This window comes from Cynara cardunculus (assembly GCF_001531365.2).
Source record: "Cynara cardunculus var. scolymus isolate 2C chromosome LG 4, CcrdV1, whole genome shotgun sequence".
Taxonomy (NCBI): Eukaryota; Viridiplantae; Streptophyta; class Magnoliopsida; order Asterales; family Asteraceae; genus Cynara; species Cynara cardunculus.
In genome coordinates, this window is record NC_037531.1 from 7677471 (window position 1) to 7702997 (window position 25527).

Here is a 25527-nt window from a genome sequence, read left to right on the forward strand (position 1 = left end):
GGGGGGGGGGGGGGAGGGAAGTGGGTTAGTTGGAGGCCAAAAATAAGAAGGTAGTCTGGTTGCAGTGACATGCAAATTCTTTTGCAAGTATAGGGATCTGGGAGAGTACCAGGCTTTTGAAAGCTGGCCGGTTATGGAATCAACAGTTTCTTTGTGTGATTTTGTCGATTTGGTGTCACTATGCACAGTGATCTGCATCATAGTTGTATCTGTTTACTGAACTATAACATAAGAATGCATTTGTAATCTGTCAGGCACATCAGGGATGTGTAAACACTATTGCATGGAACTCAAAAGGCTCACTGTTGATATCTGGATCTGACGACACTCGTGTACGATCTCTTACCTTTATCTTCATATAACCTTCGTGTATGTATTAGCTAGCTGTATGATCCCTGAACAACCAGTGAAAAGCACCTCAATAGTGCTTCTTTGATACATGTTTTTCAATGTTCATTCGTTTTCACTTGGTTTTTCGAAGCACATATGGGTGTCACACACAGCCTTTGGTCATGCATTGTCTCATTGAACCCAATCCCATCTTCCTCCCCTTGGTTCATAACATTTACACTTACTGTGGTTACTCATATTATTCAATAGCTATATCGTGCTGGTGTTAGTTTTTAGTATGTCGGATATCCCCTTGTTTGTGTTTCCGTAGTAAAACAGATTTGAGATGAGGGGATCAAGAGAGAGTGCTTGTCAGGTACAATATAGTTTTAACGTTATCTATAGGTAGCTTGAGCATACAACTGAATTCTTAAATTTAAACGTCTTCTTGATCTTTAAGCTAAAAAGACAGATGATAGTGTTGGAAGTATGCATCATGTTTTGAGACAGATGGTTTGAACTAGTAAATGCAGGCAGGAAGTTACATATGCCAGTTCTGTTATGAATTCACATGACATAATCAATTTGTTAGGCTTTGACAAATGAAGGTCACAGAAGATCACCACGTTAAATGTAACTACATACAGATCAGGTCAAATTGAGGGCAAGAGCTTTAACAATTATTGGCCTCAACACCTCCGTACTCTAAGAGCTATGGCTTTTAGGAAGAAATATTTTGAAGATTCAATCTTAGGCATGGTAAGAGACTGGGCTTTACAAAGCACTCATTTAATTCAGTTGTTTGCCAGACTCGCCTCTTTATCTGCATTTTTGATTAGGTTTATATTCAACAATTGATGCTTGCTGGGGAACCTTGCAAGTGCAACTAGGATCATGAGTCAAAACCCAAATACCTGAATCAAATCCCTTTTGTCCAACAGAATAACATTGTATAAAGTGTGTACCCTTGTCATCAGCTGGGTTTTCTGGAGATAATACATCACCTTGTTACATCATGAATTCGCTGATGCTTGTTTGAGTTCACATTCTAAACATGTGATATTGTAAAGCTTATTGTGATGCACACGTAATTGTCCCCATGCATGGCTCGGCATATTTTATGTATGTTTTGGTGGCTTATGATATGAAAGTTAAAAGCTTGAATTATAAGTGTTCCATTTTACTGCAGGTCAATCTTTGGAGTTATCATAGCCGCAAACTTTTGCATTCCATTGACAGCGGTCATACTGCAAATATATTTTGTACTAAATTTGTTCCTGAAACATCTGATGAGTTGGTTGTATCTGCAGCTGCTGATTCTGAAGTAACGCTTTTGTTTTGCTTATTGCCTGATACAGCTTCATTAACATGTTCTTTTCTCATATTTACTGAAAATTCGAATTTATGTTTATAGGTTCGACTTTTCAATTTGTCTCGCTTGGAAGGGAGAGGTGTTGAAGATAGCGCTATTAACCCATCAGCACTGTTTCAATGCCACACCAGGAGAATTAAAAAATTAGCTGTAAGAGATACTATCTTCCCCCTAAGTTATGCTTAAATATTGTAGTTCCTTATCAGCATAGCTTTTTTAACTCTGAAAGCTTGCCTACACCAGGCCAGTTGGCATATTGGATTGTTGTCCAAGGGTGCCAGGGTGCACCAGGAATAGTAAACCAGATGGAGTTTGGTAAAAAACGTCCATGGTTCCTGCAAACAATCTAAAAGTTACAATATACCAAGCTTATCCAACCACAAAATGCCATTGCTTATCTTGTGGTCCTCAACAGAGATGCACTTTATTGTAAAATATCAGTCTAGCAAGTCATGTAGCTTCTGCTCAAGATAGAAAAGTTAATAGAAGAACTATTAATGTTTGGCCTTCTATAATTCTGTCAGTATTGGTGCTGTAACAGAACATAAATGATCCAATCTTTGCTTCCTGCACTTTCTGTTTTCAGTGGACCCTTTTTTGGCACTTTTACTTTTGAATAGAGAAGGCACAATTTGACCTAATCTTGTCATAAGAGGCTAGAGGATTAAGTGAAAGAGCTCAAATAGCTTATCACTGCTACAAAACCCGAATATGAAGAAGATTTAGAGTACTTAAAGTCAAATAATTCTGGACATGAGTATTAAGTGAGATCAAAAGCTCTCATAACTTATAGGATATGCTTGTTGCTGACACAAGCTTTCACCTAATTGGCTCTTGATTCTACGACATCAAGTTTCAGATGGGATGTGCTTCTGCAACAATTTTGGCCTGGAAGTGATGGTAAAGAAGTGGGAAGACCTGTAGGGAGAAGGATGTAAATTGCACATAAAGTTGTCGCTGTGCAAATGGTAAAAATTGGGTTGTTGTGGAAGGTAGCCTTTGTAACCATTTGTAATTTTCTTTTAATAAGAGAGAAAGCTAGGTCAGAAGCTGAAAGAGAAATGAACAGATAGAAGGCAAGTGTTCTATTGGTCACATTATACATGGTATCTACGACTGTGATTGTTACAAGGACCCTCCCAATGGTGAAAGGTAGAAATCAAAAGAAGATCATTTTAACAGTAAATCAAGCTGTTGAACATGATAATTATGATCATTTTACTATATTCAGTTTTATATTAATTGGTATAATATGACTATGAAAGTGGATCTACACACACATGGATTACATTAGCATGTTACATCGAAGCACCATGCACATAAATAAGGTACAGTAGAAACTAACCCTACAAATTACGTGCTATTAACCTAAGCAACTACTACATGTACCATAACGTTGAACAAAAACTACCACATACTTTGCAATATATAGTGGTACTGGTAACATGTGGGATAGTATATCTTGTTATAGTCGTATCTTATCCAACAGGAAAGGGAAACCAGTATGTAGAATACAGTAGAGGGCCATCGACCTGTCAGAAACCCTGAAATACAAACCCTAAATTACACTGCTCAAGTTAGAGCATATATATCAGGCATGCCCAACTTGTTACATATAGGGTTATTTGAGAACCTCAAAGAGATTTTGTTGATGTATTTTCACTGACAAAGGAGGATCCCAACTTTTCAATGAGCTATAATCAACTCAAACCAATAAACAATTCTGGAATTAAATTGAGATTCTCGAGATTATTGGTTATAATCTTCAAGTAGACAAACTTCATGTTTTGGCCTTCATTGGTGGTTTTTCTTCCGGACAAAAGCTTTGTGCTACAAATATAATATTGGTTTGCTTGAAGCTATTTTCTTGCTTCCTTGTGACCACTCCTTTTTCTGTTGCAGGTAGAACCTGGGAATCCCAATGTGGTCTGGAGTGCTAGTGAGGATGCGACTTTGAGACAACATGATTTCCGGGAGACCACTGCTTGTCCAGCTGCTGAATCTACTCACCGCGAATGTCGCAATGTATTAGTAAGTAGGAAGTTAAAGTGTATGCGGGTCCGGTCCTCTCCTTTTTCTAGAATACTTCTGGATGATTCCACTAAGCTACAATCAACTCAAACCAAAAAACAATCGTTGTGACAATTTTTTATGAATAAATTTTGTCCTATAACACGAAAAGCACATGATGCCAGTCAACTGATTCAGCAAAATCTTCTCTTGACTTGCACACTTAAGTGAGCTACAAGTACACTTTATTCTTTCAGCAACTACAGAGGTTAATTTATTGCTTTTCTTTTGTTGAACATGGACTCTTGATGGCTGTGAATTTGTAGGCCTGTTAACTATCTCCAATAAGTTCTCCAAAATTTCTTCAAAATGGAGAGTGGAACTTCAAAATCTCTAAAACAAAAATACATTCAACTCCAACATATTCTCCATTTTGGAGATTACCCCACATTGATCACATTATTAAAATATCCCATTCATCTAATAAAATATTATTTCTCTCTCTAAAAATTTAATTTCAAAGTTTCCCATTGGTGGGAATATACTAAAAGATATTTATCTCTCATTGTAATCATTTTGCAGAAGTTCTCCAAATTTGGAGAATTTTACACACTTCTGTTTTCTCCATTTTGGAGAATTTGTTGGAGCAAAAAACATCCTCAAAATCACCAAAATCTGCATTTTCTCCATGTTGGAGAATCTGTTGGAGATGCTCTTATGGGTTCTGTTTCTTTGATTACATCCAAAGTATTAAGTTTTTCTTTGAATTGAAGGAAGGGTTTTCATTTTTAAGCCAACATCCAATCTGTGGTTGATGAAATAACTAAAGTCTTATTGCTTCTACAAGTACTTTAATCCTATGCTGAAAATTATTGACCTAATCTGTATTATCGTATTTTCTCAAAATTGTTAGCTGAACTATCTCCTTTTATAATTTTTTCACATGTTTGGTGTTTGATGCCAGCTTGACTTGCGATGTGGAGCAAAGAAGTCATTAGCCGATCCTCCTAAACAGCCACTCGTGCTGAAGTCTTGTGACATTAGCCCGACGAGGCCTCATTTGCTCCTTGTTGGTGGGAGGTACACTTCAAGACTCTTCTCACTTGCACCCATCTTTTCCCATCCTCACCTCAGCTGATTGCTACTCCCAATGCTTGCAGTGATGCATTTGCTCGCTTATATGATAGACGGATGCTTCCACCACTTTCTTCCTGCCGGCAAAAGTTGCCACCACCTCCATGTGTTAACTACTTCTGCCCATTGCATCTTTCTGATCATGTTTGTTCCTTGTCAATATCTCCTTAATATTGTGATTCTGTGTTACTTTTGATGATTAAATTGATCGTGTAAAGCTATTCAATTTGTTTGTTATGTTATTCCAATATGCAAAGGCTTTGATGATATTTGCTAGTTGAGATCATATATTTTGTATTCACTATCATATTTAGTAAGGGAGGGTGCAGGTGTAGGCTTGACCAATAACCGAAATTCTCAATTTTCTATATGGTATATTTGGGACTTCCAAAAACTATAGAGTGGTGTATGTGAGGTTCTCCCTGTGGTTGGATCCCTGTCCATGTTTTAAATAAATTTGTGGGAGGTTTAAATTTGGATGAAGAAATCAAATAGTTCCCTATTCTATATACGTAAGAACTATAATTGATCCAATATCAAATATAATTGGAACATCGATGTAATTTTTTTTGAAGATCGTCAATTTTTGTTGTTGACTTATGTGATCTGTGATATTGCTACTTTATACTATGCTTGGGAAAGATAATATATAGTACTTGAGGCCCCACACCTCAAACGTGCTGCTTCCTCTGTTCTTTGGGATTATATGGTTTTGTTACTCTGTTTGTTGAATCTTAGGGCACTGGCCTTGGCATGGCTTTACCCTATGATGGGTAATGTAATTTGAGCATTGGTTTATATGGTCCAATTTAAAAAGCAAATGCATGTATGTTAGTATACAAGAAAAGCTTGATAAAATGAGTCTTCGTCTTCGAGAGGAAGGCTAGAGCATGTGATAGGCCTGCAGTGTGATTCACGTACACAAGGAGGAATAGAAAATAAGAAGGTTAGGGTGCTTTAGTAAATATTCCTGTCAGTTAATAAAAACCCAGGCTGGAATAAACCAGTTAGTGGCAACTAATTTGTTAGGAAGTTAGTTAGCTAACCTTAGTTGATTAGGTATGACAAGAGGACCTTGATTGTGGATAAGCATTCAATTTCTTTATTGATTGTAAAAGCTAGAGAGCCTTGAGGGAGGGTACCAACCTCTCAAAAGGCTGGATGATTTCAGATTCTATTAAATCGAGCTTATTCTTTCGATTAGTTCTTAAGCAATTTTGTTCTAGAGGCATCAATTGGATTAGAGTTATAGATCCAAGCTATGCCAAGAAGTCTAGCATTTACGTTGGATAAAATGAAGCGAAGCCTGTACATGTGGAGGTCAGTTGCTAAGAAACAAATCAAGGTGCTGATCATGATTCACCAGGAAGTAGCAAGAAGAGAACAAAGACACATGTGCCATCCTCGACGGAGGAAGAAAGTGCGGATCCAAACAAGAAACGAGATAATGATGACAGGTGCTATGCTTATGCTCATTTTCTCGTATTAGAAGGTAGGGAGCGCATGATGCCTTGTTCAAAGTATTTGATGTCTACAGCTGGATCTTACGAACCAAAAGGTATTTTTGCATTGAACATACTCACAAATGAAGAACTCTAGAGGCTTCATTAATTTATTTCGGAGGCAACACATTGTTGTGATTGCAATGCGAGCAAAGGAGGTAGCCAATCGTTTTGTGAGAAGAATCGAAAAGATTGTTGTTGCACCAGTTTCGTAAAAGAGAGGGACATTATGAACTGATCACAAATGGAAGTTGGTACCATTAGTAATGCCCTTGGATGATATTTTGTTGGAAGTTTTTGTGTCACTTCGTAAACGGGTCTAGTCCAGAGAGGACAAAAGTGAGAATAAGGTCCCCTAATGGTGTGTGCAAACCTATAGATCTGGCACAAAACGTCGAAGAGAAGTACAAAGCCTTGCTTTTAACAAAAATGATGATACAAAAACGTCGACCCACAAGTTAATTAACTTGGAACCTTCGTATGAGATAGATTAGGCAACGAATATCCCAGGTATAGTATTCTTCAACTAACCTAGAGCAATCCTTGACCCAGTAGTTAGGAAACTAAGAACCAAAGGAATCTAGAATGCCACAAGATCGTGCTCACAATCTTGATAAGTTCTTGAACGATGAATGCTCTTGCAAGAAATCTTGGCTCACAATTGAGTTAAACTCAAAAACAAAGTGTTTGTAATTCAAGGATGATGATCCAAAATGATTACAAAAGACTCCTATTTATAGGGTTCTAAAGTGACCCCAAAAGACTCTCTTAAAAGCTAACTTAAATTTCAATCAAGAATTAAAGACACACCTTTAATTCATGAATCTAGACATGCTTTATGTGCTAATTCAAAAGACTTTTGGTCACCTAAACTTTAAGATAGGCCAAAAAACGTATTGGGCTTTCAAATCAAGTTTATTGGGCTTAAATATAATTTCGGACCAAGGAAATAGTTCAATTTGGGCTCCAAAGTAATGGTTAATGGTTTTGTTCTTTGAAGTGGCCCAAAAACTAACAATCTTCAACACAAATGCTTCTTTTTAACTTCTTCAATTATCCAAAGCTCCAATAAGTATAATATCATGCATTACATGCATATCTTCATTGGACTTTAATGCATTTGCTTGAATCTCCGCAATTAAGCTCATCAAAGCTTCCTTGATTAGTTTTGATCTTGATCTTGTAATTGGGCCATCTTGAATCTTCAAGGGATCTTTTGGTGCTTGATAAGTTTGGTTAGGTAGTCCTTCATCATTCTCTCCCCCTTGGAAAGGATTCGTCCACGAATCATCACCTACATCATAAGGAGAAAGATCAAAATCATTAAAAGTAGAGCTTACTTGATACTCACTAGGAAGATCTAGCTTGTAAGCATTATCATTGATTCTTTGGATGACTTGGAATGGTCCGTCTCCTCTAGGCTGCAACTTTGATCTTTTTTTTGCTGGAAACCTTTCTTTCCTCAAGTGCAACCAAACCCAATCTCCGGGTTCAAACACAACTCTCTTCCTACCTTTGTTTGCTTGCTTCATGTATTGATCTGTTTTCTTCTCAATGTTGAGTCTTACCTTCTCATGTAATTGTTTCACCAATTCAGCCTTCCTTTTTCCATCTAGACTGGTACGTACTTCAATGGGAATAGGAACAAGATCAAGGGGACTCAATGGATTGAATCCATACACATCTCAGAAGGAGAATAGTTAGTAGAAGAATGCACACTTCGATTATAAGTGAACTCAACAAAAGGCAAGCAACTTTCCCAACTTTTCAAGTTCCTTGATGTAACACCCTAAAAAAAAAAACTATAAGGTAAGAGATAAATTGAACCCAAAACACAAGCGGAAACTAGAGTTTAATATGGATCGACCAATAAAGGGAAAGGATATAGCATTTACAAACGATTAAAGGGGCGATAATAAACAACCTATTAATCTAAACAATCCTATGCCTAGATTAGGAACGAGTGTTTCTATCGTCTCCAACAAAATACCGTATCGCTAAAAATTGTAACACTCCAAAACGCCAAGTGTTTTATCTACAAAAGACACTTTTCGTGAGACGACGCTCCTCTCAACCCTTCAAAGCCCCCACTAAAGGAACCTGATAAACAAATTATTTCAAGAAAAAGGGTTAGGCTTACGCCTAGTGAGTCCAAATATAGTACAAAAGGGCCAATAAACAATTATATAAATGGGTGCATAAAAATGCATGACGAAATTTTAAACATAACAAAGGTAGCATTTAACTCTAATTAACTCGAGGTGGGGTTACACATCCGAAGATGACGGGGGAGACCCGATTTACCGTTAATTATGACGGAACACAAAGTAAGTCATAAATCAACGTTAGAGAGCATCGCTTGCAGGTTTAATACCATTGTCATCAACCTAACCAGTCATGAAGTCAATCGCGATCTTAAGCTCTTTACCTCGGAAATTACATAATAATCACAATGCCTATTTCCGAGTGGGAGTGAGAAGGTGATTTGGAATTTACATAATGATCACAATGCCTAAATCCACCTCACACCACCCTTCACACCAATACAATGAAACAATTTTCATGCTTTCAATCCCACTATATTCTAGTGATATGCTTGAATATGGTATCATAATCATAATGGTACTTATTTATTAATCTTACGCGTGTCCTAACACAAGAGAAATAACCCCACTTTGCTAATAAAGAGCTCTAAACTAGGGGGTATGAGGGTTTTAGTGTTTAATGGTCAACAACACATTGAGAAAGAGAATTTTACCAAGTGATTTGATCCATTTATCTAAAACTTAACTTAACTGTATAACTGGATTACCCAAGCTTGTTCTTTTTACCCAATAATCATCTTTTAACCTTTGTAATCAATTACAGGAAGTTAAGGCATAGTATAAGTAAAAGCTTTCTCACCAAAAGTGTAAATTTTCATAAAATAAAATTAGATGAACTCACCTTTGTAGGATTTAGGATAAATCCCAATTTCTAGGAATTAAACAGTAGACGGAAGGAGATCTTAGTTCGAAAGGGCAACACCTCGACACGGAATGGCAACAGCCAAGAAGACAGAAGGGGGAAGAAGAAGGCGCAGACTGCCCTGGGCGCGACACAACGACTTCCGAGCCTGGTCAAGACCGGCACTTAACTACGACAAACAGCAGCTTACTGCTGCTTCTAATTAGCCTGCTGACTTCGCCAAACAGTAGCTTGCTGTTTCTTTTCCTACCTGCTGCGCGCGTCTAACAGCAGCGAAGACTGCTTCGAATCCTCCTTTTTCCTTCGCCCGAACAGCAGCTAAGACTGCCGCTTCGTTACCTGCTGCTGCGTGCATCAAACAGCAGCGAAAGCTGCTTCGAATCGGTCCATTTCCTTCGCGCAAACAGCAGCTAAGGCTGCTGCTTCGTTACCTGCTACGCGCGTCTAACAGCAGCGGAGACTGCTTCGAATCAGCCTGTTTCCTTTGCCCGAACAGCAGCTAAGACTGCCGCTTCATTACCTGCTGCTGCGCGCATCAAACAGCGGTTACGGCGTTGTTTTCTCCTTCAAACCCGCAGCTAAGATGCTGTTTTTCCTTCCTTCAAACCAGCGGCTACGACTGCTGTGTTTTTACTTACACACCAGGCAGCTACGGCTGCCCTTCGCGCCTGACTGCAACCTCGATTGACCCTCGATCCTTCGGCCAAAGAGGCAGTTGTGTGCTGTTTGCGTTCAACCAACAGCCACGATGCTGTTTCCTTTTCCTTCAAACCAGCAGCTACGACTGCTGTGTTTTTCCTTTCCAAACAAGCGCGCCAAACAGCAGCTTGTTGATCCGTTTTCTCGGACTGCTGCGCGCCAAACAGCAGCCTAGTGCTGTGATACCGGCTGTCGCGTGATCAAGCAGACTTGCTGCTGTTTCTTCGCCGTGCCCGGCAGCGACTGCGGTGGCTCTTTGCACCCAACAGCAGCCGACAGCGCTCCGATCGAGTTCCAAACAGTAAACAGCAACCTATCAATGTTTCTTCTAAAGATCCGCGATCACGGCTGTTTCAAGAATCGTGTTTAACCCACCGATTTGGCTCCTGTTTTCTATGTCAAAACCGGCAGCTTCGGTCGATGTTTGCTGTCACCAAACGGCAGCTACTAGCTGCTGTGGTCTGCCCCCAACGGCAGCTACCGATCGCTGTCTTTTGTCCTCAAACAGCCACTACAGCCCCTTCTTCTTCAGCCCAAAACTCACCCCTCACGGTTCCCTCTTCCTTTCTCTGTTCTGTCTCGAAGAAGGCAGTAAAAAAAAATGAGATTTAATTCTCACCCTTTTCCCATTTTCATTTGTTCAAGAGGATGGGACAGGGTAGGGTCCTATGACTGCAGACCCCCCCCTTTTTTTACCTAACCAAGAAAGTAAAAATAATAAACAAAGTGATTTTATAAAACTTTTTAAAATAAAGCTTAAGTGTCATTTGAAAACCTTGACGTAAATCTCGAGTGTTACACTTGAAATAACGGCTCTAAGTAATTGAGACAAGGTTCTATTAACTACTTCAGTTTGCCCGCCAGTTTGGGGATGACTTGTAGTAGAGAACAAAAGCTTAGTACCTAGTTTACTCCAAAGCACACGCCAAAAGTGACTCAAAAATTTGACATCCCTACACTCACAATAGTACGTGGTACACCATGTGGACGCACTATTTTTTTAAAGAACAAGTCAACAATGTGTGAGGCATCATCTGTTTTATGACAAGGAATAAAGTGTGTCATTTTGGAAAAGCGATCAACAATGACAAAAACAGAATCTCGACCATTCTTTGTCCTAGGCAGTCCTAGCACAAAGTCCATGGATATGTCTACCCAAGGTTCACAAGGAATTGGTAGTGGAGTATACAACCCATGAGGCTTAGATTTTGATTTGGCTTGTTTACAAGTTACACATCTATCACAAATTTTATTTACATCTTCACGCATTTTTGGCCAAAAGAAATGTTCTTTCAAAACATCTAAAGTCTTTTGGACACCGAAGTGACCCATCAGACCTCCCCCGTGAGCCTTAGGCGCCAACAATTCATGCATAGAACAGTTTGGAATGCACAACTTTTTTTCTTTAAACAAGTATCCTTCATGCTTATAAAATTTATCAAATGATCCATGTTCACATGCAACATATAGAGAAGAAAAATCATCCACACACATTTCCTTTTTTGATTCAAATCCACGAAGTTTAGAACTCAAAGTGGTGATGAGACTATGACGTCTTGACGATGCATCGGCCACAATGTTTTCTTTTCCCTTTTTGTATTTAATCACGTAAGGAGATGACTCAATAAACTCAACCCACTTGATGTGCCTTCTACTTAGCTTACCTTGACCCTTGAGATACTTAAGATATTCATGGTCCGTATGAATTACAAACTCTTTTGGTCTGAAATAATGTTGCCATGTTTGTAAAGACCTTACCAAAGCATACAGCTCTTTATCATATGTTGAATAATTCAACTCTGCCCCTTCTAATTTTTCACTAAAATATGCAATGGGACGACTTTCTTGAATTAAAACAGCCCCAATACCCACCCCAAATGCATCACACTCAAGTTCAAACATTTTATCAAAATTTGGTAATACAAGAATAGGAGAAGAGGTTAACCTTTCCTTCAATAATTCAAAGGCAGCTTGTTGCTTTTCTCCCCAATGAAAACTTACCTCTTTCTTCACAAGTTCATTGAGTGGGGCCGCTATGGTGCTAAAGTCACGAACAAACCTTCTGTAGAAGCTAACAAGCCTGTGAAAACTTCTACATCCAAAACAGTCGTTGGCGTAGGCCATTCTTGGATTGCGTTGACCTTCTCAAGATCCACCTCAATTCCCTTGGCACTTGCAACAAATCCTAGAAAAACAACTTTATTCATACAAAATGTGCATTTATTTAAGTGAGGATACAATATTCATTCCTCAAGGTGTCCAAAACAACACGTAAATGCGTCATGTGATCTTCCATGTTTTTACTATAAATCAAGATGTCATCAAAGTAAACAACAACAAATTTACCAATAAACTAACGCATCACATGATTCATCAATCTCATGAATGTACTAGGCGCATTAGTTAACCCAAAAGGCATAACTAACCACTCGTACAGTCCATATTTTGTTTTGAATGCAGTTTTCCAGTCGTCACCCTCTCTTATTCTAATATGATGATACCCACTTTTAAGATCAATTTTTTAAAAATCACAGCCCCATGCAACTCATCTAGCATATCGTCTAACCTAGGAATAGGATAGCGATACATTACCGTTATTTTGTTGATGGCTCTACAATCGGTGTGCATTCTCCATTCACCTGTCTTTTTGGGCACCACAATCACAGGAACAACACAAGGACTCATGGATTCTCGAATCCTCCCTCTTGACAATAAGTCCACCACTTGTCTTTGTATCTCTTTTGTCTCCTTGGGATTAGCTCTATAAGCTGGACGATTTGGAAGAGAAGCTCCTGGAATGAAATCAATTTGATGCTCTATTCCATGTAGAGGTGGCAATCCACTTGGCTCTTCTTTGGGAAAGACATCATCATATTCCTGTAAAAGATTTACAATAAAACATGGAAGATTTTGGGTTCAACAAGACTCCTTGAAAACCAAAACCATTACTCTCTTGTTTTCAACTATCACCCTCTTGACTTCACTCAATTTTCCAAAAAAAAAATTTGACCTTGTTCTCTCTCTTTTCTTTTCCCCATTTTCACCACTTATTTTTTTTTATCATCACTCTGTTTTTCTCTCGATCTACCACTCTCATTAATTTTCTTTTCAGCCTCTCTTGCTCGCCTTGAAGTGATCATTTTAATTTGATCCTCATGAACTTCTTGTGGAGATAATGATACAAGAACGACTTTCTTGTAATGATGTTTGAAAGTATAATGATTATGAAAGCCATCATAGATAACTCTTCGGTCAAATTGCCACGGCCTCCCCAAAAGTATATGACTGACATGCATTGGAACAACATCACACATCACATCATCCTTGTACTGACCAATGGAAAAGGACATCAATACCTGTTTGGTGACTTTCACTTATCCACACTCATTTAACCATTGAAGTTTATATGGTTGTGGATGCTTTAAAGTGCAAATTTAACTTCTCAACAACTTCAGTACTTACGACCTTAGCACAACTCCCACCATCAATTATTAAAGTACATACCTTGCCTTGCAACAAACGTCGTGTGTGAAATATGTTTTCCCGGTGTTGTGTGTCATCCACCTTCACTTGCAAGTTCAAAGCTTTTTTTACCGCCAATAGTTCACCTTTTTCTGCCTCGGTTTTCTCCATCTTGTCTTCCTCATCCAAGGAATCATCCTTTTCACTTTCAGGTACCACTTCACTACTTTCGTGAAGAATCATGGCTCTTCTATTTGGACATTGTGATGCAATATGACCAAAACCGAGACAACGGAAACACTTAATTTCATGAGATTTAGTATGGGTAGAACCAGTACCTTTACCCTTGTCCACTTTTCCGCCTTTGAGAGCATCATGTGGTTTTGAAGAGGTAGAATTTGAAGCCTTGGATGCCTCTCCTTTAAGCTTATTCAAGGGTTGGAAATTAGATGTTTGCCCTCTTGAATAAGTATTTCTCTTCTTTAGTTGCCTCTCAACTTTCATGGCCGTGTGCACCATATCCTCAAGTTCCACGCAATATTGTAGTTCCACTGCATTGGCTATTTCAAGATTTAGGCCACTTAAAAACCTTGCCATTTGCTCGAATCATAGCAATCTCCATCTCCTTGTAATAGTCCTCCACAGATTTCGTTCCCTGATTCAAAGTTTGCAATTTGCAATACAAGTCTTTAAAATATGAGAAGGAACAAACCTCTTGCGCATAACTGCTTTCATTTCATCCCAAGTAGAAATTGGTCTCTCACCATGTCTCCTTTGATTTGTCACCAGTTGATCCCACCATACTATTGCGTATTCCGTGAATTCAATGGCAGCTAGTTTTACCTTATTATCCTCGGAATAGTTGTAGCAATCAAATATGAGATCAACCTTTTTTTCCCGTTCCAAATACGCTTTTTCCCTTGAAATTGTGGAATTTTCATTTTTATATTGTTATATACCCCATCAGCCCTTTGATTTCGTCTTCTATTACCGTGCCTTCTTCTTTGATGTCGTGGTCCATCTTCATATTCTTCCTCTCCATCATACTCCTCTTCTCGATGTGTTTCTTCTTCCGTCATTCTTTCAGTTCTTTCCAATCTTTCCATCACACCTTCTAATACAACTCCAAGTCTTTGAAATTGTTGTTGCATAGCTCGAAGAGTGAAATCAGTCTCCCTTTCATTGTTGGGTGGATTTTCTTGTGAATTAGAACCTTTTCTCGACATGTTTAAATATTAGTATAAAACAAATTTTGTCCTCACAAATCCTTCGTGTTTGCACTTAATATGGCTTTTACCTCCCCTCGATTGTTCTTACACATTCAATGCCGTTTACCTCTTGATCTCTTGTAGAGCTCAATTCGTAAAACACAAATCTCGGTGTTCAAGAAATCCTAAAACTTAAATCAAACAAACAGATGAGATAAATTCAACCAAGAATACTTCCCTTTTTTCTTCTTTTTTTTGTATGTTGTTTTTTTTGGAGATAATCAAAGAAGATGGAGAAGAAATGGGTATAAGAAGGAAAAGGACTAAGATTTAAGGAGATGTAGAACCAAAGATAGTATTAAAAGAAACCAGACCTGGCTCTGATACCAAATGATACGAAAACGTCGACCCACAAGTTAATTAACTTGGAACCTTCGTATGAGATAGATTAGGCAGCGAATATCCCAGGTATAGGATTCTTCAACTAACCTAGAGCAATCCTTGACCCATTAGTTACTAAGTGCTTAATGGTTCTTATCGGGTAAGTGCATGGTTAGCATGAAGATGTTTATCAATATCCTCTCCCAGTTGACTGAGACTCTTACTCGGTAAGTGAGCATATGATACTGTTGTTTACCACACCCTCTAACCCACGGTGTTGCTGACCGAGATGCTGTCCCAGTAAGGATCAAGAGCATCACTTGGTCAGAGCATACCCACACCAGACCATGATTTACAAAGCAACATATCAAGAGCCTCACTTACCTGGTAAGTGCCTGCCCTCTGTGTGTTGGTAAAAGGCCCCTTAAGTTTCAAAGTTTATGTGGTCTATGTTATTATTAACTTGATGTCTGAAGAAAGAGATAAAAGGAAGTATTTATTAGGTTATGTTAGGTTTATTGGGTCCCATTCATTGCTATTGTTGTGTTGATTATGTTAAATTTTTTCATCCCTGTTATCCATATTATATCATCTTCAGGTTTCTATATTTCACAATAGACGGCGGATTTTGAACTTTCAACATGTTTATTTATTCTTCTGTTTTTCAGGGGCGGCAAGGTTTGCACCTAACTCATGTTACATTTAGTCCAAATGGAGAAGAGCTTCTTCTCAATTATAGTGGAGAACATGTGTACTTAATGGACGTAAATCCTGGTATATTTTCACCCTATTGTTCCTTGTAATGTTCCCTGACCTCTTGAACAATTATCTTCCTTTAAGATTGTCGTTACACAACAAACCAATAATGTCTGGTCGATTTGAGTGAGGAAAATAGTTCTGATTATCATCTGCAGATGTGTTGTTATCGGTTTGCAGTCTTGTGTGCTCAAAATGTTACATGGGTTTGGTGTTGTAATAGCTCTTTTGTCCAGTATAAGGTGTATGATGTGTGACTTTACATCTTCTATTAAGAAATATTTTTTCTCAGTCACGAATCTTTACGGATTCAGGAACATCCAGAAGAACAATCCTACAACAGAAGATTCCAAATAGAAAACGACTAGAATTTTTGCGTGGTTCAAAACTATTTTTGAAATTGATCATAGTTCTATTCCATGACAACCGCTATCATTACTTTCATTTTCGTTCTCTCTCCTAGGATTATAGAACTCTCCCTTAACCGGTATACAAAGTATCTCTATGAGATTGCAAGAAAACAAGATTGGAAGTGCTTAATAAATACTAAACAACAGACTTGCATATTCTAATCACACAAGGTGTCACATCAAACTACAAACTCGGAGAGATCAGTTGTCGAACAGTTGGCTTAGACCAACTCGCACCCACAATCAAAATCTTCCAATGTGATTTCACCCGTTAGTATGACATGTTACTGACCACTTCATGCTTTTATAGTTCATGCAAATGCTATGCGGTACACATCAGATGATGCAATGAAGTTTTTCAATCCAACCGTCATACTGAAGGAGGTGCAATCTAAACAATCAGTCTCCGATTTCTTCTCAAATCGTTTTCCTGCAAAGAGGAACCTTGCTGCCCGGGTGTGCTTTCTGTCTTCCATATCATCCTACATTTGGCTTTATCATCAGCGAAATTAGTTATGCTTGTTTCTTGATGCTTAACTTTGAATTTGATGACTCTGCTGCAGCTTGACCAATGCCGAAAACTGCTTCAAATTGCAGAGAAGTCCTTAAAAGAGGGAGCCAACTATTATTATGGCATTGAGGCTTGCAATGATGTTTTGCATGGTTATGGTCAGATTGGACACACTCTAATGCATGAATGTTTGTGTTTACGGGCAGCTCTGCTCCTCAAGGTTTTCTTAAACCTTGTTCTGTTGTTTGTAACTAACAAGTGCGTTTTGCCTCCGTTGATTTTTTATGTTTCTACTTGCTTTTCAGCGGGATTGGAAACATGATGATCTTATGGCTGTAAGAGATTGCTATAGGGCTGTGAAAATTGATCCTACTTCATTTAGGGCCCTGCACTGTATGGCTGAAGCTCTATTGCAGGTAAATTTGAGCTGTTTACAGTACTTGGGATCATGGACTTGCTTCTTAATTTTTATGAAGGCATTATGCACTGTGGTTATTATTGGAATCTTTTCATCAATGTTCTTGAACTCTAGATCACATAAGGAGCTTCTCAGATCGATTAGTAAAATACATGACGAAAACCCTATGTCCTTAAAACACTCACTTTTGGGAGAAATTTCCCATGTGTTATAGTGGGTTTCCTGAAATTTTTTCTCATATGTGGATTTCCAGAAACCTGTCAAGAACTTTGATTGCATGGATACAAGATAACATACAAATGCGTCTGAACTTTGAACACAAAAGATCCATAAACACAAACTTTGGTTTCCAAAAATTTCTTATTTTGAATGGAAAAGTGCTTTTCCTGGAAATTGTTTTCTCGAACCTAAAATTATGATTTTTTTTTATTGTTTGGAACTCTTGAAGAAAGGAAGAAGAAATAAGCTGGAGAGGATGAATTATTTGGTTTCTGTAATTCTTTTTGTTATTTTAGTTCTTAAAAGATGAAGATGAATTGCACAGCCTGGGGTCTTCATGGAAACAGCCGCTTTATAGACAGTTCGAACACACCATTTTTTTGTTCAGATTTTGTAATTTTTGCTGGAAGTTATGTATTTCTCACCTTTAACTGAAATTTCATGTTCCACCATGGACAAGATAGTTTCATGGAATGTTTGTAAAATGCAAAAAGTTGCATGGACGGAAGGAACATAGTCCCATTTATAAAATTAAATAGAAATTCCAGCACCAAGGAGGTATATGTATCTGGTGCCTAATGAACTGTGGTGCAATACKGCTTCCTATATGGGAAATTTTATATTAGTAGTGTCATGTTGTTACTTATTACCATTGATTTATTGACTATATGGATTCAGTGGCATAATTCCATCTTTCTTGCGGTTATAGTTATAAGTAGAATTGTTTCTTTTAGATTGACTTTCAAGTTTCAATTATCAATATGCCACAGATAATATGAATTCTGATTCTATGGATGCTTGCAGTTGTTTAAAAGAATTATGTGACCTAAATTTTTTATTCCTATTGATATTTCTGGTGTATAATTGCCAATCAGTTGGGTAAACACAAAGAAGCTTTGGAGTTCGCCATTGCTGCTCAGTTTTCAGCTCCGTCTAATCCTGAAGCTGCTGAGATGGTGGAGAACATAAGAAAATGTATAGATACAGGTTTGTAAATATCCCTATTTATATCTTGAAGAAATATATGCATGGAGAGACGCACATATAGATAGGGATAGTGGTTGTGAGTCATGCAGGGAAAAAACCAAAATATATGTTATCAGGTCAAAATACACCTAATTAGTGTGAAATCCTTGATTTATCAATCATAAGGGATACATCATCGTTACCTGACCGACAACTTAGGTCCGGTTTGGTTTGCAGGAATGGAATGGATTAAGGGGGATTTGGATTTCAAATCCATTCCAATCCCATTTTTGGTTTGTTGGATTGTCTGGATTTGAAATCCTAGGATTTAATTGAAATCCTACAAACAAAGGATTTTGAAATCCTTAAGGAGTGCTCGGGATTTCACGTGATTTCGTAGGATTTTATGAAATAAGGTTTTGAAAAATGTTAAAAACATTTGTTTTGTAATAATCGATTAATAAAAATGTAATTTAATTTATTTTTATTATTATTTTTAATTTTTTTTATAAATAATGAAATCCAATTCCATTCCAAATTCTACAAACCAAACATACTAATGATTTCAAATCCATTCCAATCCAAATCCCTCCAAATCCAAATCCCATCATGAATCCAAATCCTTCAAAAACAATCCTGCAAACCAAAAGGGACCTTAGTGTATTGCTAGATACCGCTCCTCGATTTCTCACTTATATGATGTTTGACTTGTCCTATGGACCTCCACAACGTAGTGTGTAGATTATAGTCATGATAGTCAAGTGGGCGTAGGCTAAAGCTCACCTAACTTGGTTCTAGTGTTGTGACTAGCACTCTACCAAATCCATCGATGCTTGGATTTGTTGCTTCTGAGAGAACTGCCGACTGCTCGCATTCATCCCTTCCTCTTCATGACTAATGCATTGGACTGTTTAGGGGAAAAAAAAGCAAATGCCATGTGCACCTGTCAGGGATCCTCTTCTTGGTCTCATACTTGAAGAATACAATGGAGATAAATTGAAGAAAGAAGAGGAAGAGGGGGGGGGGTGAATCCCGGGTTTACCTTGTGGAGAAGGTAGCTATATATTTTGACTGTAAATCTGATAGAGAATTTGCTGAGCTGGGTTTGGTTGGTTACATAGAGTTACCACTTCGTATATTGAAGGATGCTGTTATGAACCGAATAACAGGGCTGAAACAAATACAGTACTAGAAAGGAAATGTTTGGCCAAATTGTATTCAATTCAATCAATAAATGTAAAAAAAAGATAATAACAAGAATGGAACTTCTAGCAATTAGAGAGGCTAGTCTCTCCTATATGTTTGGCCAAATTGTATTGTGGATACCCTCCTATGGCTACTGCCCTATTATTTGTACTAACCATAATAGACTAATTCCCCGCTTGCCCCTCTCTAACCGAATGACTAACAGCCTTTATATCCCCTGAAGGGGTCCCATTGTTACCCATCTGATGTGATTCTATCCCTTTCATCTCATATGTGAATCTAATGGTTGGGTGCATGACAGATGCTAAATTGAATAAATCTCTGAATTTTTGGTAAAATGTTAAAAAGATGTTGCTTCAATCTTGTAAAGAATTACATTTGAGTAGAAGTTTTTGAAACTTTGTATACGGTCATTATTATCTTCTTCATGTCTTCAAATGTATAGATTATCTTTAATGTGGGTTAGCTCGCTCTTTTTTTTTTCTTTTGTTTGATTTTACTCTCTGGTAATAACCTTAGGCGATTGCAGTTACTTTTGACCCTTGGCCTTTACAACTTATTAATAACTTCATGTATCATGTACCGATAATGTTATAAAGGACAAGGGTCACAAGGAACTACTAGTTAACATTTTCTAACTCCACATAAATTTTAAAAAAAGAACTTCGTAGAACTAGCAAGTGATGGTAATCTAATTTCTATTATGCTTTTTCTGAAAATGGATATAATATGATTGAATCCAATTAGACCCTTGAATTTATGAATAACACCTGTAATATTTTCTAACTGTACATGAATTAGTTGTTTCTTTTTGCATAGAATTAGTAAATGATGGTAATCTAGTTCTACTATATATAAATGTTCATTGGGTTTATGTAAATGGTGCGCTAAAAGCCAATCCATGTGCTATGGTTCTTTTCGAGCTGTTCGTATGCTTGTGCTACATGTCATGATTGCAACTGTGTGCCAAGCTCATTATACATGAGGCTTCACTGTGCTCCAGATAAACTTCATGTTGAATGCAATATTTTATCTGAAATATCTTCATGTTTTCTAAAATTGTTTTTTTTTGTGTGTGTGTGTTAATTGGATAATTGTCAGTTGAAGCCGAAGTCTCTAACAAGGCAAAGGAAGGAACCCCTAGTTCTGAAACACGAGCTGGTAGAGTATTATCTCTAAGTGACATACTTTATCGGTCGGATGCAAGCAGTGATACTTCACAACCTATATCTGGAAGAGAGGACTCTGATTATGAGGAGGAGTTGGAAGTCGATTTTGAAACTTCAATATCAGGTGACGAAGCCCATGAAGTTGAATCTAGTAACAATTTCCAGCGAAGTTTAAATGTCAGAATCCATAGAAAAGGTGATTCAACGATAAATACTTGCCATACAAGTAGCTCCTGTGGATCCCCGAAATCATCTCCTCGAAGTGATAGAATTACTCGTCAGGTTTTGGCTTTTCTGTCTGCTAACTTTTGTTTAAATTCTGTCATAAACATTTGGTTATTTAATTGTTTTTAACTTTATTATGAGATTATTTATATGGGTTTATCCTTGTTGCTCGTATTGCAGCATGAGAGAGCAATAGATATGAAGCAAAGATATGTTGGTCATTGCAATGTTGGGACCGACATTAAACAAGCCAGCTTTCTCGGCCAAAAAGGTACTTTATCCCGTCGTCCCATCTCTTTTTCTGCATATTGACTCTTGAGATTATTTAGAAACTATGTAGCCTGAAAATGGGTTTACGCCATTCTGCAAGAATCTACTCTTTGCAGAAATAAAAATAGAAATTTTCTTTCTATTTTACATCTGCTACCACGAAGCCAAAACTATTGAATTTTTAACTTTTATCTGATAATGATGGGTAGAACTTGCCTATATCTATAAAAAGAGTATCATATTCACAATTTCTGATGATAGGTGAGTACATTGCTAGTGGAAGTGATGATGGTAGATGGTTTATTTGGGAGAAGAGCACTGGTAGACTTATAAAAATGCTTATGGGAGATGGGGCTGGTATATATCTTCAATCCTAAGCTTTTCTATGCGAGTTCATCTTCATTTTCTTGTTGGCTAATGATTTCTTTCCTTTTTCAGTTGTGAACTGTGTGCAGAGTCATCCATTTGATTGCGTCGTAGCTACTAGTGGGATAGATAATACCATTAAGGTAAATAGTGTGTGCGTGTATATATATATATATATATATATCTATACTATCTTATAAAGCAAATTTAGTAAAAGTCTTAAAGTCTTAAAATTCTAAATGACCAAAATACCCTTTATACTCATTTTTTCACTTTTTCACCACCTCCTCTCCTCACATACACTCACACTCTCATAACCGATTTTTTTGAATTATAATTTTAAATTTATACTTTATACCCCTATAATTAATTAATTAATTTACTTTACGTCTTTTACTTTTAAATGTTTCATTTTAAACATTTATCAAATTAACATACATAATCGTATATCAATTAAAACATGTTTAAAAAATACATTTTTATTTTAACAAGTTACACCATTATAATCGTCTCGTTAATACCTTCAAAATGAGTCCAATATTAAATAGTTTTTGACTTAATTATATTATTATATATTATATATATTGTGAAAAAATATTTTTAATATTTACGATTTATACTTTTATAGTTCTTTATTTATATATATACTATATATTTTGGGATTAGGCTGTTCAAATTGCAATGTGTAATATGTTTTGAATTAATATGTTCTTTTAAATATATATATACATGTATTAATTCAACCTTAATCTGAGTTTTTGGACAAGAAAGAGGGTAAGCAGTTGAAATTTCATTCTAAACCCCATCTTTTTTTGTCTTTTCATGGCTTATGATCTGTCAAATTTGTAGTTTTCTTTATTGGTTTTGAGTGTTTATCTTAAAACTCAAGTTTCTTGGTTCTTTGCTCTTGGTGTAAAACGAATACATTTGTGGAGTCGTTTAAATATGTTGGATTTTAAATATATTAGATTTTAAACCGTCATACAATTTTTTTCATCGATAGTCTGTAATTGGAACCGTAACTCTTATTTATTCAAATTGTATTAATATGTAAAGACCAAATGTAACTTATATCATCGTTAAATCTTATCTTATAAAACCAGTGGAACTTCAAAATCGTTAAAATTCATGGCTCCCGCCGCATTGCGCGGGTACACAACTAGTATATATATATATATATATATATATAGAGAGAGAGAGAGAGAGAGAGAGAGAGATCGGGGAGGTTCAGGGTAAACCCCCCAAAGAAATGAAGAATTTAGGAACACCCGGGTAACCATTCATTTGGACGGTATGCACATGTGCATATAAGTAATTGAAGATTTTTTTGGTTTTTATGCATACCGTCCAGATGAACAAATACGCGGGTATTCCTCGGTTTTTCATTTTTTTGCTGGTTTTTCCCCGAACCTGACCTTATATATATATATACATATATACATATATAGACGAAGGGTCGTGTGAGAAACATAAGAAGGGATCTAGACCCTTGATCACTTTTAATCTCACCCCCACCCCTATGAATTGCGCTTCTCATGGAATTAATCCTATGCATCTTATTAGTGTTGATCTTCAATTAGGATTGATCCCTTGGTTTAAAAATGCGCTCCGATGCGCCGGAGGTAACGCATCAGAGGGGCTGATGCGAAGCGATTCCATGATGCTCTCTGATGCGGTCGCATCACCTATGCATCACACGATGTGTGCATTAGCGCATCCTGTATGTTTCATGTTTGGGCTCCTTTTTCATTCTTTAGAGGTTTGTAGTTGGGCTTTTTAGTTGGGCTTTTTGTAGATTAAATAGAATGTAATAATGACCTAATAAAATAGATGCCCCTCTCAAGTCTCAAGTCGCATATCAGATCAAGAACATATACATGAGTCGTGACCTAATAGAATAGAAGCAGAAGTAGTTTGTGTGTTTTGTTATTCCGATTCACAAACTATTAGACATTTACTTGTGTTCTTCATGGTAGTAGTTTGTGTGTTTTGTTATTCCGATTCACGAACTTTTTAAGATTCTAATGCCACTTTTTGAACTACTTTATGTTATAAATGAAGTATTTTGATAGGCAAGTATTTTTAAGGTAAAAATTAATCTATATAATTAATTTATAAGTATTTTTTGAATACCGGGCGCATCACGTGCGTGATGCGAGCACATCCGCATCACGCATCACACATCGGCTTCCGCATCACACATCGGCTTCCGGGACCCTTACTGCCTCGGACCGCATCGTGCTTTTTAAAACCAAGATTGATCCAAAAGTGGAGATCTCTTTTTACCCTTCTCACCATAACTGCCGTTCTCACCGGAAGTCAATCCTATATATACATACAGCGTTGGATTATATATATAGTATTTTATTAGGACTATAATGGTTCATTATGTGACAAATAGAAATAATGTGGTCAGATTTGGACCCCGCTTGCTTCAATTCCATCTGTCATTGCCGGGGGAACAGCCGGACCAGAGACTGCTAATATCTTAGATACAATGGAAGGCAATCAACGCAGATTATCCCATAACCGTGAATCATTACTGTAAGTGTTGAATATTTATTTACTATGTGCTTGATATGCTCTTATTTTGAGTGCCATTTAGATACTTTTTTTTGCAGACCGTTTGAGATACTAGAAGGGTTCCGGATGCATGAGTTTCCTGAAGGATCATTGCGCCCGTTTGAATGTATACAGAGCTAGTTTTTCTGAGCCTCAAGGTAACTGAAAACACCATTGCCTTTTTACTTGCTGATTCACATTCTTGTGAGTGCTTTAGAAGCAATAAATAATGGTGTAGAAGGGAATCATTTTGAAGGGGTGTTTTAGACATTTGACTAATATTTATCATGACTATATAAGTTATACGGTTGTACGTATTGATGACATTGTTTTTGGTCCTCAAGATTTCTTAATTGTCATTTTTGAGAAGGTATTTTAGTCATTTGACCAATAGTCTAATAGGGGTTGATTAATCATGTGAGAACCATAAAAATATTGAGTACAGGTGAGAAGCAATATAGTCAAATAGAAAAATTGAAGTGTGTATAATTGTGTCAATTTATGGGGAAGCTTGTAATAGACACATTTCACTTAAATTCGTTTGCAGAGGGATCGGCCTTCAGTTTGATATATTGCGGATATGGAGTCAACCACTTGCTTTCAAGTGGAGGGAGCATAAGTTTTTGTTTCATCTTTTGCGTATTATCGAGATTTTTCACGTTTGTGTAACTATTACTATTACTATTACTATTACTATTACTTTTTGTGTTGATACACACACTATAAATATCAAACTTATATGTACAGTTTATACTTGAAAACTGGTTGATTAAATAAATAGCTTGTACACAAAAAAAGTTGGTTAATTTGCGTAGTGATGTTTGTCACATTTGAGACGAACGTAAAGCAAGGGAATTTTGTGTAGGGAACTGGGTGTGAGTTGGCTCGTCAAAAGTTTGTCGTCATGCTTTTGACGAGGTAACTTGTATGGTTGTATGCGATATGAGTGGAGCTCGAGAACACCAAAAGTTGTGTTCTTTGAACTCTGCTACCCACCAGCCAACCAATTATGTTACTTGTGGTATTTTTCTTTTGGCAAGTGTTGATGTCTGGTCAGGTTGTATGTATCTTGAATAATCTTATGGGTTTTGAAGATAGCAATTATGAAAATCCATGGTGGTCTCGAGGGAGGTCGAATTTTCTCAGGTGGTTTATAGAAATACTGAATATGTGAGAACCACGATTAGTACTGTGTTGTCTCACAATAAAGAAAATACACACATTAAAAATAATTACCAACACTCCATTTTCACATGCATTGTTTCACAATGTGAGTTAAAGGCTTTTAAGATTTGATATTTTTTCAGTTCTCATTTAACGATTATAAAACATTTAGGTTTTTGTTTTAAGAACTCGAAGGATGCATCTTATAAAACATTAAGTA

General features: G+C 37.1%; 1 protein-coding gene across 3 annotated transcripts in view; it reads left to right on the forward strand.

Moving 5' to 3' along the window:
* LOC112511648 (WD and tetratricopeptide repeats protein 1) overlaps positions 1 to 24949 on the forward strand; it is a 27478-nt gene extending 2529 nt beyond the window's left edge. The window contains exons 3-20 of one of the 3 annotated variants that reach the window (XR_003069111.1): positions 255 to 332; positions 1520 to 1654; positions 1745 to 1852; positions 3605 to 3733; positions 4677 to 4792; positions 4873 to 4990; positions 15734 to 15839; positions 16542 to 16687; positions 16795 to 16962; positions 17048 to 17158; positions 18255 to 18366; positions 20653 to 21002; positions 21126 to 21216; positions 21477 to 21572; positions 21654 to 21724; positions 23998 to 24125; positions 24187 to 24301; positions 24691 to 24949. Coding sequence is in view for 2 of the 3 variants with exons in the window: in XM_025117347.1 (XP_024973115.1) it covers positions 255 to 332; positions 1520 to 1654; positions 1745 to 1852; positions 3605 to 3733; positions 4677 to 4792; positions 4873 to 4990; positions 15734 to 15839; positions 16542 to 16687; positions 16795 to 16962; positions 17048 to 17158; positions 18255 to 18366; positions 20653 to 21002; positions 21126 to 21216; positions 21477 to 21572; positions 21654 to 21724; positions 23998 to 24125; positions 24203 to 24284 (2145 nt within the window). In the remaining variant the exon portion in view is untranslated. The remainder of the gene's footprint in view (positions 1 to 254; positions 333 to 1519; positions 1655 to 1744; positions 1853 to 3604; positions 3734 to 4676; positions 4793 to 4872; positions 4991 to 15733; positions 15840 to 16541; positions 16688 to 16794; positions 16963 to 17047; positions 17159 to 18254; positions 18367 to 20652; positions 21003 to 21125; positions 21217 to 21476; positions 21573 to 21653; positions 21725 to 23997; positions 24126 to 24186; positions 24302 to 24690) is intronic. The other 2 variants (XM_025117347.1, XM_025117348.1) reach the window with 2 other exon arrangements.
* Positions 24950 to 25527: the final 578 nt, after the last annotated feature.